Genomic DNA, 13,788 nt, shown 5'->3' with positions numbered 1-13,788 from the left:
AAATGTATCTGCAGTCAGCTATTAATTTCCATAACTAATAAACACAATATGGAGCACAGTAGAGCCCTTTAAAGCCAGGAGGTATAGGTCACTGTTCCATCCATCACAAGTCTAATAAATTATGGGTAATCTTTTGTAAATAAAAAGTTAATGAGAGAATCAATATGTTTTCACTGGCACTAATTCTTCTCTAGAACCTGTAACTTGTAACTTTGAGAAGAGTCTGTGTGGCTGGTACCAAGATCTGACAGATGAGATTGACTGGAAGCTGGGAAGCTTATCAGACCACACTACAGGGCAAGGTAAGTTTGTCAAGTCCATTTGTTTTGGGCAGAAGTTTATCTTCATTTGTCACTCACCTGCTTATGCACACTGGCCATTTTTACAACTAACGCTAAAAACACCAATGCAAAAATGCATCAAAACTCATGTTTTTAACGCGTGCATGAGGCATTAGAGTTCTGTTGTTGCAATATTATTACTACCCTTAGCAGATCATCAGATCGGGCCAAGTTCTTATTAAAGTTGGTCCTTGACTGATTACTGCCCAGGTTGAGTTTCCTAGGTCATGTGCGTAGGTCTTTTTAATCAAGGCTCCTTCTGGTCATTCTCTGTGCTGGGTGAGTTCCTCGGGTCCTGTATGTAGACTTCTGGTAGGCTTCTGTACTTTAATCAATCTTCAGATATGATATTTCTAGAAAGGCGTACAAGGCGAGGTCCTTGGGTATTGTATTTCTAGGAAGGCTTCTTGTGGCAGGTCTCTGTACAAAGTGAGTTCCTTGGGTATTGTATTTCTAGTATTGTTCTCTGTATGAGGTGAGTTCCGCAGGCCTGGCTTATAGGAATACTTCTGGCTGGTCTCTGCAGGGGTGAGCTGTTCTACAACTCTTGAATTTCTAAGAAGACATCTACTGGATGGTCTTTGTACAAAGTGAGTTTTTCAGGTATTGTATTTCTAGAAAGGCTTCTCCCAGGCTGGTATCTGTATGAGATAAGTTCCTCAGGTTTGATATTTCTAGGAAGACTTCTCCTAAACTGGTCTCTATGCATGGTGAGATCTTATGGTCTAATATTTCTAGAAGATTTATCCTCTACGGTTCTTGTAATGGGATGCAGAAAGAGAGGGAAGAAAGCAAGAGAAAGGGGAAGGGAGAGAGAAGAGATAAAACTGGCAACAAGAAGGTCTCATTCACTTTTAATCATGTTATGCTACAATCTCAAAAAGATTTCTATCTAGGTGCCCAGAAGGTGCCTGTGTTTTTAGGGCCATATTATCTCCCTAAAGCCTAGTGCACATGATGAGATTATCAGACAAATGATCGTCCATTTTTTTTATAATTTTTTTTTGGATGCTAGGCTCCGTATCGAAAATGAATAGGTTACTAAAGTTTTAAAATTCTCGTACGAGAAAAAAAAAAAATCAGAAGTAATGAATTGTATTTTTGGGCGAAAACTATAGCGAATAAACAAAAATTGTACGATCTGGTATCGTACAAGTATTATTTTTTTGTGTTCGTCTTATTTGGATGAAAACTGTGTACGAATGATCAGATTATCATATGATTGCTTCAAAAGCGTTTAGGAGATATTTACAGTACTTATAGGTAAACCTTATTCTAGGCTTACCTATAGGTACAAATTGTACAGGGAGGTTTACAACCTCTTTAAGAAATAATGAGATCAGTTGAGTTCAATATGCAGTTTGGAAAGACTTCCGTTTACATTTCTGTGATGTAGATGTATACTTTTGATGTAAAATAGAAATAAACTTTCTTGTCAACCGCATTGCAATGTGAGGGCAGCTGTTTTCATTCTGCACCACTGACAACGAGATTATCCACTGAAAACGTTGAAATATGAACTGCTATATTTTATGTTAACACTTGCTGTGTTATAGGTCGTTTTATGTATGTGGAAGGAGATTCTCGAGGGGATCGTGGTAACATAGCACGCCTTATATCTTATCCACAATCCATCCTGAAGGAGTCACAGTGCTTGTCATTTCACTATCGGCTGCATGGCCCAGATACAGGTAAAAATAATTATTTTTCCTATGCTGGATGGAACCTGTCACAAGAGAAATATGAAGACTGCCTCTTTAGAAATGGTAGTGTCATGGCCATCATGCAGTTCCAAAGCTTCAATAATCATTGTGACTGATCCAGGCAGAGTTCTGAGTTCACAATTACGCAAATTGTTCTATGTCTGTGACTCTGGAAGTACTAAAACCAGGGAGAGCCAGTCAAATAGCATTTTGGTCAGTGATGACAGCTGTGTTCTTTTTTCTGTGTAGAATTCAAGGTGTCCTATCCAGATGATTATTTTCTTTTTATCATAAAGTGATCACACTGTTGTACACCTCTTATTCACACCAGGCTTTCTCTTGCATTCCATCCAGGGACTTTGAACCTATTCAGTATATTTGATGGAGGAGAAGAGAAGCTGATCTGGACCAGCACTGGCACCCATGGAAATCGCTGGCATCGAGACTCTGTCACTCTCACTGGCAAGAAATATCAGGTAATCACCCTTCGGAAGGCTATATTCATATGGGGAAAATAGACTTCATGTAAACAGTGCCCCTGATGGTTACTGAATCTGGTACTTCCATGTAACTTTTATAGGGCTGACCCTTCCAAGAATACTAATTGTCTGGCTGTCTCTGGTTTCAGTATTTTGTGTCACTGACCCAGAACTAGCATGCAGATTACAGAGTAAAAACTCCTTCATAATTGTTCCAGGTCAGTGCCTCGAGGTACTGAAGCCACTTGATCAGCATAGCAGCCAGGAAACAAATATTTTCAGAAGTCAGTAACTGCACAGGCTTCCCTTTGAAGTGTTAACATAAAAATCATTTAATGAAAGTAACAAAAAAAAAAAAAAAAAAAATGATCTCCCTACAGGTGGATAAAACTTCTGATGCATTCAGGATTTTTTTGCAATTAGAGGAAACTTTGTTTTATTCCCTGAAATTTCTGCTCATTGCTTAACACAGGTGCAAGCATCTGGTGTGCCTAGAAAAGTATCACAAGTTAGTAGCCGGAATCATGGAGTTCTGGCAATACAGTTGATTTTTAAGTAATGTATCTTTGTTTTCTCTTTGCCAATGTCTTAGCTGATCTTTGAAGCGTTGCGTGATGGATCTGTGGGCAACATCGCCATTGATGACATCACTATCACATCCAGTGTGTGCCCTGCTCCTACACTTTGCTCTTTTGAAGCTGGAACCTGTGGCTTCTCCTCTGAGGGAACATACACATGGAAATTACATCAGCACAGCCGCTCTGAATCCCACAATGGGCCTTACTTTGATCACACGCTGCAGACCTTCACAGGTGACTGGGCTTTTATACTTTCTAACAGCATGAGGTTGGTTGAGGTGACATTGGTAAAATGCAGTATAGAAGTTGCAGGAGGCTTTGCATGGTAAAAAACTGCATCACAAAAATTATACAAAGTACACAAGCCCTTTGTGTAAACAAAAGAAAGATAAGAGTTCTTTAATATAGATTAAAGGTTAATAGAAAGGGTTATTTGCTGTAAAAGTCGTTATTTCATGATTAGGAAGGATTCCTTAATGCAAGAGTCTCAATGCATAGATAGGAAGAGTTTATTGCTGTAAAGGCACCTAGAAAATTCAGATGGAGGCCAGTTTCTTCACTGCAAAGGATTTTTGGGAAAACATGCAGGTTTCTTCCATGGGAGAAGGGTTAACACAGTAGATATCCTTGACACCAGCCTTTCTTAGGTTAAAGCATGGGTTAGCGGATTCCCCATTGCTTTAATTGTAGTCGTTTAGATGACAGTTGGATGGTCCACCGGACTAGTTTGCGCTACATTTCTTTGAACGTAGCCTGTCTTATCGAATGCTTGAATCACAGGAAAGCAGGTCAAACTTATTTTTTTCTTCTCCAACAGTACCAACTGACTGGTGTAAAGCAAATGTGATATCAATATTCCAAAAATGTTGAGTTGTATCGAAAAAACTCCATAGCAGTCAGTCTGACATTGATACTATGTAAAATATTGGAGGGAACATTAAAGCGACGTTCCACCCAAAAGTGCCACAATTGGCACCTTTTCGGGGGAACGAGGGACAGGATGCCTTTGACAGGTATCCTGTTCCCACTTCCAGGAGTCCACGCCGCGACCTATGATGTCACAGTGGGGCTCCCTCCTCCTCCTGTTGCTGGGCCTGTAGGAGAGAGGAGCAGAGCCTTGCGCATGCGCAGTAGAGTTCCCGGCATGAAGCCACAAGGCTACACTGCTGGTTTCCCTTACCCGCAATGGTGGTGGGAACACCTGATGGAAACATCAGCTGCGGTGCTGACATCACTTGACTCCAGGACAGGCAAGTGCCCTATTATTAAAAGCCAGCAGCTGCAGTATGTGTAGTGGCTGGCTTTTAAATATTATTTTTGGGTGGACCTCCGCTTTAAGGAACTATATTCAAGAATTTTCTTGCGAATATGATATCCTAACTAACAACCAACATGGATTTATGAAGAAAGTGGGTAGTAACTAAGATATGATACTATGAGAGAGGAAGGCCCAGTGGACATAGTTTTTCTGTATTTTTCTAAAGCATTCAATACAGTACCACATAAATGCTTAGTGAATGAATTAATGAGTAACTTGTATAGCGCTACAAATGCGAATAAATCGCCTCAAGGCGCTTTTGCAGCCAGTGTCCGCCTGTGTCATCAGAAGAGATGGGTCTTAAAGCGGAGCTCCACCCTAAATTCACACTTTTCATCAATATGTTCCTATTAAAATGTATAATACAGTTAGGCCCAAATTTTTTTTTTACCTCCCTGCATTAGCTTGTTGCTAGGCAGAAATTCTAATCTGCCTCCTTCCTGGACCTCGGTCCTTCTCTGCTCACTAAGCCGCACAGACTCCTGGGAATCATTTCCGAGGAGGCTGTGCGCTCTTCTGTGCCAGTGACGCGATCACTGATGTTTACCGTGCCATGTTCAAAAAGGGCACAAAGCCCTTACTTACAGCAGCACGAGAGAGAAATAAAGCGTGCACATCTGTGTTATCTACGTTGTCATAACAACGGGCGGGACATTCCTCCGCCGCTGCCCGTTGTTATGACAACGGCACAAACAATCGCCGCTACGAGTGGCGCTCTAATGCGCACGCGCAAGATCTAGAGGTTACCCAGCATGCACCTCTCCACGGAGAAGAGTAAAAAAAAATGTACTGGGCTTTAGATGCCCACACCGAGGATGGAAACGGCCACATCGTACAATACAGCAAATCAGGCAAGTTTTAAATTAATTTAGTGATCGATGGGGTATGTTTGACTAACATTAATGTGATCTTTAGTAATATACTATTTAAATGGGCAAAAAAAAAACCTGGCGGGAACCCCGCTTTAAGCTTCTTCGTTCGCCTTTTGATTTGTAGCGGGTCTTGGGCATGTGGAGGAGGTTCTGGTTAGTTGACCGGAGGGGGCGACTTGGGGTGTAGTGCTTTATTTTGTCGCAGAGGTATTGCGGGGGCTTTTCCGTGTGTACATTTGTGAGTGAGGCAGAGGGTCTTAAATGCAACCCGATCCTTCACGGCTAGCCAATGGAGGGTCCTCAGGGACAGGGGTTGATCGATTCCCAGGTTTTTTTCTCCAGTTACCAGTCTGGCTGTAAAGTTGGGTGTCATCAGCGTAGGAGTGATAGAGCAGGTCCTGGTTGCTGGGCGGAGGTAGATTTTGAAGCGCACGGGCGACAGGGGTGATCCTTGAGGGACTCCACATGTAATTTTACGTGCTTCTGAAGTGAAAGCTCCTAATTTCACTTTCTGGGATCGGTTTGCAAGGAAAGATGCGAGTTTGCGACTCTGGCTACTTCTGGGAGAGGAGTGAGCTGGGTTTTGTGGTCTACTGTGTCAAAAGCTGCGCCGAGGTCCAGCTGAAGCAGGAGACACGATTCTCATTCATCTGCTGAGTCGGGGGTGTCATCCCAGATTTTGGGAAGTGCAGTTTCTGTCCCGTGGCCAGGGCGGAAACCAGATTGTAGTGGGTCCAACAGTTTGTGTGTGGGTGTCCAAATGGGGTTGTAGCTGTTGTACTACTGCTTTCTCGATAATCTTGGAGATGATGTTAAAGGGGTTGTAAAGGTTAGTTTTTCTTATTTTCTAAATAGGTTCCTCTTTGTTGGTTCACTAACCCTTTCCTTCGATTTCCCTTCGAAATTTTTTTCTTTTTTTTTTTTCTTTGTCTGAATTTCTCACTTCCTGTTTCTTCTCAGTAAGCTTGCCTCCATCATCTGAGCCGTTCTGGCTGGGGGTTAGTCAGCATACTGCATCTCTGCAGGGAGACGCTATGAACACAAGGGAGGGGGCGAGCACGCTAACTAACCCCCAGCCAGAACAGCTCGGTTGATGGGGGCAAGCTTACTGAGGAGAAACAGTAAGTGAGAAATTCAGACAAAAAAAGGTATGTGAACCAACAATGCACTAGCTTTAACCACTTTCCGCCTGGTCAATAGTCAATTGACGTCCGGGAAGTGGTTGTGAAATCCTGACTGGACGTCTATTGACGTCCTGCAGGATTACATGCCAGCGCGCCCGTGGGGGCGATCGGTGATGCAGGGTGTCAGTCTGACACCCTGCATCTCCGATCTCGGTAAAGAGCCTCTGGAGAAGGCTCTTTACCACGTGATCAGCCATGTCCAAACACGGCTGATCACGATGTAAACAGGAAGAGCCGTTGATCGGCTCTTCCTCACTTGCATCTGACAGACGCGAGTAGAGGAGAGCCGATCGGCGGCTCTCCTGACAGGGGGAGTTCGTGCTGATTGTTTATCAGCGCAGCCCCCCCTCGGATGCCAACACTGGACCACCAGGGAGTGCCCCCCGGTGCTCAATAGAGCAAAAATAGGCAATAAAAAAATGTTTTAACACAATCGATGCCAATCAGTGCCCACAAATGGGCACTGACTGAAATGATGCCCATCAGTGTCACCTCTTAGTGCCCACCTATCGGTGCCCATCTGTGCCACCCATAAGTACCGGTGAGTGCCCATCAGTGCCGCATACCAGTGCCCATAATTGAATAAAAAAACGTACTTATTTACAAAAATTTTTTTACAGAAAAGAAAATTACAGAAATTTTTTTTTTTTTTTTTTTTTCAAACATTTTGGACTTTTAGTTGTTGCGCAAAAAATAAAAATCACTGAGGTGATCAAATACCACCAAAAGAAAGCTTGATTTGTGGGAACAAAATTATAAAAATTTCATTTGGGTACAGTGTAGCATGACCACGCAATTGTCATTCAAATTGCGACAGTGCTGAAAGCCGAAAATTGGCTTGGGCAGGAAGGTGCGTAAGTGCCTGGTACCTATTTAGAAAATAAAAAACAAACCTTTACAACCCCTTTAAGGCTTGTGACAGGTCTGCGGTAATTTGGGTCTATGGGGTTGAGGTTGTGCTTCTTTAGGAGGGGTATGATTGTGCCTTGCATGAGGGATACAAATTAGAGGTGTGGAAGAAATTGTATGAACATGGATAGAAAACAGGTTACAGAAACACATCCAGATTCTGATGGGCCAAGGTTGTAAGTGGTGTGCCCCAAAGGCTCCCTCTTGTAACCAATTTTGTTGATCTTGTTTATAAATTATATAGAGATTGGAATTAATAGCTCAATTTAATGTAATACAAGCTTAAATTTAATACAATTAAATGTACAAAAGCCACTCATTAGGAGTAGCTCCTCTAAGAGAATCTGTGATAATAATAAAAAATAAAAAAAATAGGATTTTTATAACAGCTTACCTGTAAAATCCTTATCTTGGAGTACACCACGGGACACAGAGCCTTAAATCATTACATAATGGGTTGTATGGTCACCAGAGGTGATTGGACACTGGCACAACCAATCAAAGACAGTTCTCCTCCATATAACTCCTCCCATCAGGGAAGTACCTTAGTTTTGTAGCAAAGCAGTACTCCTCAGAACCAATCAGATTCATTTTAAAAACAAAACACTGCCCTGGATTTGTTTGTTTTTGTTCTGTATGTCTCTCTACTTCACATAAACATGAAACCAGTTTAAAACTGAAAGTGAAACTAGAGGCACATTATATGATATAATTTAATCTATTTTAATCATTTTTAAAAGGAATCGGTTAACTTTTATGTCTCTATACCCTGTAAACGGTCATGTCAGCAAAACATTTTTTTTCCTTTAGTGACCCTTTAAGTCATTACATAATGGGACGTCCCAGAGCAATTGCTCAATATGAAGGGGGGAGACACAGATCCGAGCAGGCCATAAATGGACAAGAAGCCCTAGACTGCTGCCTGCAGTACACTACCCCATGAAGGCAGAATCCTCATGTCCTCTTACATCTATTTGATAGAATTTGGTGAATGTACGGACTGAAGACCAAGTTGCAGCTTTACAGATCTGCGCCATCGAAGCCTGGTGCTGCACTGCCCATGAAGCGCTCATAGCTCTGGTCGAGTGCGCCTTAACAGAAGGAGGAATCATAAGCTTGAATAATTACTTGTCAAATCCACCGATAAATGGTGGATTTTGATGCCGCTTGTCCCTTCTTGGCACCATCTGGAAAAATAAACAAAACATCTGTTTTACGTATCTTATCAGTTGCCTGCAGATACGCTTTTACTGCTCTCACCACATCTAAGGAGTTCAATAACTTGTCCTCCGCTGTCTGCGGATCCGGAAAAAGGAAGGCAAAACAATATCTTGATTCAAATGAAATGTCGACAACAAGGGGCAATTTGGGGACAGCGGGACTTTAAATGAAACACAGCACTGGGATTGGAAAAAACAATCAATATATAGTAAAAAAGTTTTATTCATAACATACGGGAGCCTATTGCATAAAATGACATTCCTGTTACATCAGTAAATAAGTAACAAAATAGGATAAACACATGATTGGTAAATCACAATAAAAAAATCATAAAATTCAAAACAATATAAACAATGTAACAAAAGGTTAACATGAATGTCCGCAAATTACCCAAGAATGTATGAAGAGGTAGCATAGCATAGTAAATTGATAATTCAACCAATTGATAAAAACCCATAAGGACCACATGATTGCTGTAGTGAAACATATATAAAAGGCTCTACGCGTTTCATGGAGTAATATCCACTCATCAGGAGCTAGTTGGGGGCACCTATAATATAAAATAATTTAATTAATGGTAATTAATTAAAACAGGAAGAGAGGGAGCAATAACTGTGATCCTAGCACTCTTACCTGGAGATAAATCAAAATGTTGAATATAGGAGCTATTGCTGGTATTTAAGAATAAAATGCCTAGGGAAAGGTGAGAGACCAACCCCCTGGGGGAGCTTAGGCGGAGAAGGTGAGGCGGCGGGACCATCCAGTAAGGGGTGAAGAAATGATGCTTGGAAAAGAGACCCCCTTTCCAATGCTGTGATGATGAATGGAAGCCTTGAGGCATCTATAAACCAATATATGGAGAAATCAGCATGGGGATGGTGAATTTGAAGTGAAAGAAAGCTTGGATAGAAGAGTGATTAGTAGGAGGACATCAAGGAGAGTGCCCAGTCAGGGTGGTAATAGGAATCAAAGTAGGAAGGAGAGAAACCATCAAACCAGTGCAGTACTAAGAGTGCGGGAAGGAAAGCAAACAAGACACCATGTGGGGGTGACAAGGTGGTAAGGAAACGTGATTACCGTGAACACATAGATGGGCCGCCGACCAACACAGTCCCGCCAACGTCACGCTGCAATCGTGCCACAGGAGAGGAGCAGCCGCGCAGACAAACGTCTGCATGTGTGTGCTGCTGTATCCCCCTGTCATGGCACGCGCCGATGGAAATAGCCGGCGCCATCACGTGACATCAGGATGACGCTGGTCACGTGGGTGCCAGGGGCGTGGCTTCGACGCGCAGTGAGTGCGATCCCCCAGCCCCGCAACCAGTGGGGGAAAGCCATGGTCTAATTTTAACGTCCCAACTTTTTTATTTCCTCAAATGAAATGTCGACACCACCTTTGGTAAAAAAAGTTGGATGGGGTCGTAGAACAATCTTGTCCTTATGACAAATTAGATAAGGTTTTTTACAAGAAAGAGCTGCGAATACTGATATTCTTCTAGCAGAAGAGATGGCAATCAAAAAGACCAATTTCCTGCTTAAAAGGATCAGCGGAATATGACGAATAGGTTCAAAAGGTTGATTCTGCAACAGTGACAATACTAAATTCAGATTCCATGGGCACAAGGGAGACTTGACTGGCGGATTGATCCGCAGTACCCCCTGAATGAGATGCCAGCGGTCTTTGAAATGAGATTGATAGAGCCGTAATTGGAGCCTTAAGAGTACTAAGGGCTAATTTCATATCCACTCCTAGCTGGCAAAAGGCGAGAATCCTACTTATGTCATATCTTTGAGGATTCCATTTATTAGTTTCACACCATGAAACGTATGCTTTCCAGACTCTATAGTAAATAAGCCTGGAAGCTGGCTTTCTGGCATTAATAAGTGTAGATAGTACTGGACCCGACATCCCTCGTTTCTTCAGAATGTGGATCTCAGTAGCCAAGCCATCAAATTTAGCTCTTGCAAAAAGGAAGGATGGAACACTGGACCTTGCGACAACAGGTCGTGATGAAGCGGAAGCCTCCAAGATGTTCCCACTGCAATCTTTATGATTTCGACGTACCAAGGCCTTCTGGGCCAATTTGGGGCCACTAGGATTACTGGAATTCTTTCCTTCTTGATCCTGCAAAGTAGCCTTTGTAAGAGAGCGATTGGCGGAAATGCATAGATCAGTGAAAACTGATTCCACAGAATTATTAGAGCATCCGATCCGTAGGACAGACGATCTCTCGTCCTAAACACAAAGTTGTTCAACTTTTGGTTGAACCTAGAAGCTAGCAGGTCTACATCCGGGGTCCCCCATCTCTAGCATATGGCCTGAAAGACATCAGGGTGGAGAGACTAGTCCCCTTGCCAGTTTTCTCCCCCCGGAATGAAGTTTGCAGAGAGGCAAGGAACATGTTCTTCTGCCCATGCCAAAATCCGATTCACCTCTTTCTGGGCGCCCTGACTTCGGATGCCTCCTTGGTGATTGATGTAAGCTACTGCAGTAGCATTGTCGGATTGAATCCGTACCGCGTGGCCCTGTAACCTGTGTGTCCAGGTTCTGAGGGCTAAGTATACTGCCTGCATCTCTAGTATGTTGATGGGCAGGTTCCTTTTGGTCTTGGCCCAGGTTCCCTGGGCTGAAGCTCCTTCTAACACTGCTCCCCAGCCCCTTAGGATGGCATCCGTATCAACTGGAAGGTGGTGTACCTTCCAGTTGACTGGGAGAAAGGATTTCCCTTTCCGCAAGTTCTTGGTTTTTAACCACCAACTGAAGCTTTGGCACACTTGTGGGGATAGGTGCATGGGTAAATCCAGAGCTTGGATCTTCCTTTTCCAGGTGGCTAAGATACTGCCTTGAAGTAGTCTTGAATGAAATTGGGCATAAGGGACAGCCTCGAAGGAGGCCACCATCTTCCCTAATAGCCTCATACAAAGGCGAATAGACAGCCTTTTCCTTGCCTTCACCTTGCGGATCAGATCCTTTAGCGACTTGATCTTTGGTTCTGGCAGGAATACCCTGCCTTGGGCATGGTCATAGACACATCCCAAATACACTACCCTTCTTTGGGCTTGTAGAGAGGATTTTTGTAGGTTTACAATCCATCCTAACTGTTCCAGGTATTTTATTGTGGTGAGCACAGCATGATCTAATCCTGACACTGACTGATCTATCACAAGTAGATCGTCTTGATAGGCTTTTACCACTATGCCCTGTACCCTCAGATTTGCCAACAGAGGGGCTAGTACCTTTGTGAATACCCGGGGTAGCCAAACCAAATGGTAGAGCCACAAACTGGAAGTGGCGATCTTCTACCGCGAACCGTAAGAATCTTTGGTGCGCGGGATGGCTAGGCACATGTAAATAGGCATCCTTGATGTCTATCGACGCCATGAATTCTCCACCTTGTAGAGAAGCGACCACTGATCGAATAGTTTCCATTCGGAAATGGCGAATGTTCAGAAACTGATTTAGAGATCTTAGATCCAGGATGGGTCTGACGTCTCCGTTGGGACAGCAAGTGATCCAATCCTTTGAAGGACGCTCTTTTCAGTGGATCTTTGGAGAGCCTTGAGCTTTGGAACTGAGAAGGTGGGATTTCTCAAAATTCCAGTTTGTATCCTAGGGCAGGGCTCAAAATTTCAAGTCCTGAGCCACTAGCCAGACCTTAAGAGTTACTCGCCACCAGTTGCCCCACCCAACCTCTCCCCTGCCCCACCCCTAAGTCCGCCCCTAAACACGCCCTTGTAAATTATCTCATGAAATTACACTGTTAAATGTTTTCAGCAGAATTAAGTTCCAAAAATAAATAACAACAACTTTAACAATATTAACATAAAGTATATCAGTAACCATCAAATGCAGCCTCGTTGTGCCCATCAAATGCAGCCGCACTGTGCCCATCAAATGCAGCTTTATTGTGCCAATGATTGCAGCCTCACTGTGCCCATCAATGCACTCTCACTTCAGAGGGCCCATGTGTTACCCCTGTACACCTGGATAGGAAGAGGGACGGAGGCAGCATACAGAGGAACCGCTCCCCTCCATTTTCCCATCCCCGATCCCATTCCCCCATCACTGCTACCACCGCTCACTGTCACTCATCCCAGCCCCATGCTTCAGGGGGCCCATGTCTCACCCCTGTACACCCGGATAGGAGAAGCAGCGGGAGGCATATAGAGGAACCAATACCCTCCATTTTCCTCCTGCAGTCACAGCTATTGGTTTCCTCTATATGCCGCCCGCGCGCCCCTCCATTCCGGGTGTACAGGGGTGAGACATGGGCCCCCTGAAGCATGGGGCTGGGATGAGTGACAGTGAGCGGTGGTAGCAGTGATGAGGGAATGGGATCGGATCAGTGGTGGTGGGTTGGATGGGGTGAGTGGCAGCAGTGGTGGGGGGTATGGGATCAGTGGTGGCTGTGAGGGGGGTCAGATCACTGGCAGTGGTGACGGTTAGGGGTGATGGGATCAGTGGTGGTGGTGGAATCAGTGGCGGGCATGGTGGGATCGTGGTGGTGGTGGGATCAGTGGTGGTGGTGGGGGGATGGAATCAGTGGTGGCTGTGAAGGAGGTAAGATCACTGGCAGTGGTGACGTATGGGTGGTGGGATCAGTGGCAGGGGTGGTGACATCTGTGGTGGTGGGATCAGTGGCAGGGGTGGTGACATCTGTGGTGGTGGGTAGGATCGGTGGCAGGGGTGGTGACATTGGTGGTGGTGGGTGGGATCGGTGGCAGGGCTGGTGACATCAGTGGTGGTGGGTAGGATGGGTGGCAGGGGTGGTGACATCGGTGGTGGTGGGTGGGATCGGTGGCAGGGGTAAGGACATCGGTGGTGGTGGGTGGGATCTGTGGTGGTGGTATCAGTGGCAGGTTCGGTGGTGGTGGTATCAGTGGCAGGTTCGGTAGTGGTGGGTAGGATCGGTGGTGGTGGTATCAGTGGCAGGTTCGGTGGTGGTGGGGTTGGCAGCAAGATCCAGAGGCAGAGGTGGTGGGGGAGGATGGCACCGGGGATAGGGATAAGACCTGTGGTGGTGAGGGGGTCAGTAAGAGGCAGAGGTTGGGATCAGCTGCACTGACCATTATGTCACTTACTTTCTCAGAAGATTCCTTCCTCTTCATCGTTACTCCCATGCCTCCAGGGACGCTCCTGTGTCATGGGATGAGAGCTCCTACCCCTTCACTGCATTGATGTC

General features: G+C 44.5%; 1 protein-coding gene across 4 annotated transcripts in view; it reads left to right on the top strand.

Annotated features, from left to right (window-relative positions):
* Positions 1 to 13,788, top strand: part of MAMDC4 (MAM domain containing 4) — a 117,115-nt gene that overhangs the window by 62,491 nt on the left and 40,836 nt on the right. For all 4 annotated transcript variants that reach the window (XM_040324482.1, XM_040324481.1, XM_040324480.1 and 1 more), the window contains exons 17-20: positions 195 to 302; positions 1,898 to 2,032; positions 2,399 to 2,520; positions 3,116 to 3,335. In XM_040324482.1, the coding sequence (XP_040180416.1) occupies positions 195 to 302; positions 1,898 to 2,032; positions 2,399 to 2,520; positions 3,116 to 3,335 (585 nt within the window). The remainder of the gene's footprint in view (positions 1 to 194; positions 303 to 1,897; positions 2,033 to 2,398; positions 2,521 to 3,115; positions 3,336 to 13,788) is intronic.

Source organism: Rana temporaria, chromosome 9, assembly GCF_905171775.1.
Source record: "Rana temporaria chromosome 9, aRanTem1.1, whole genome shotgun sequence".
Lineage (NCBI taxonomy): Eukaryota > Metazoa > Chordata > Amphibia > Anura > Ranidae > Rana > Rana temporaria.
This window is presented reverse-complemented; position numbering and strand designations above follow the sequence as displayed.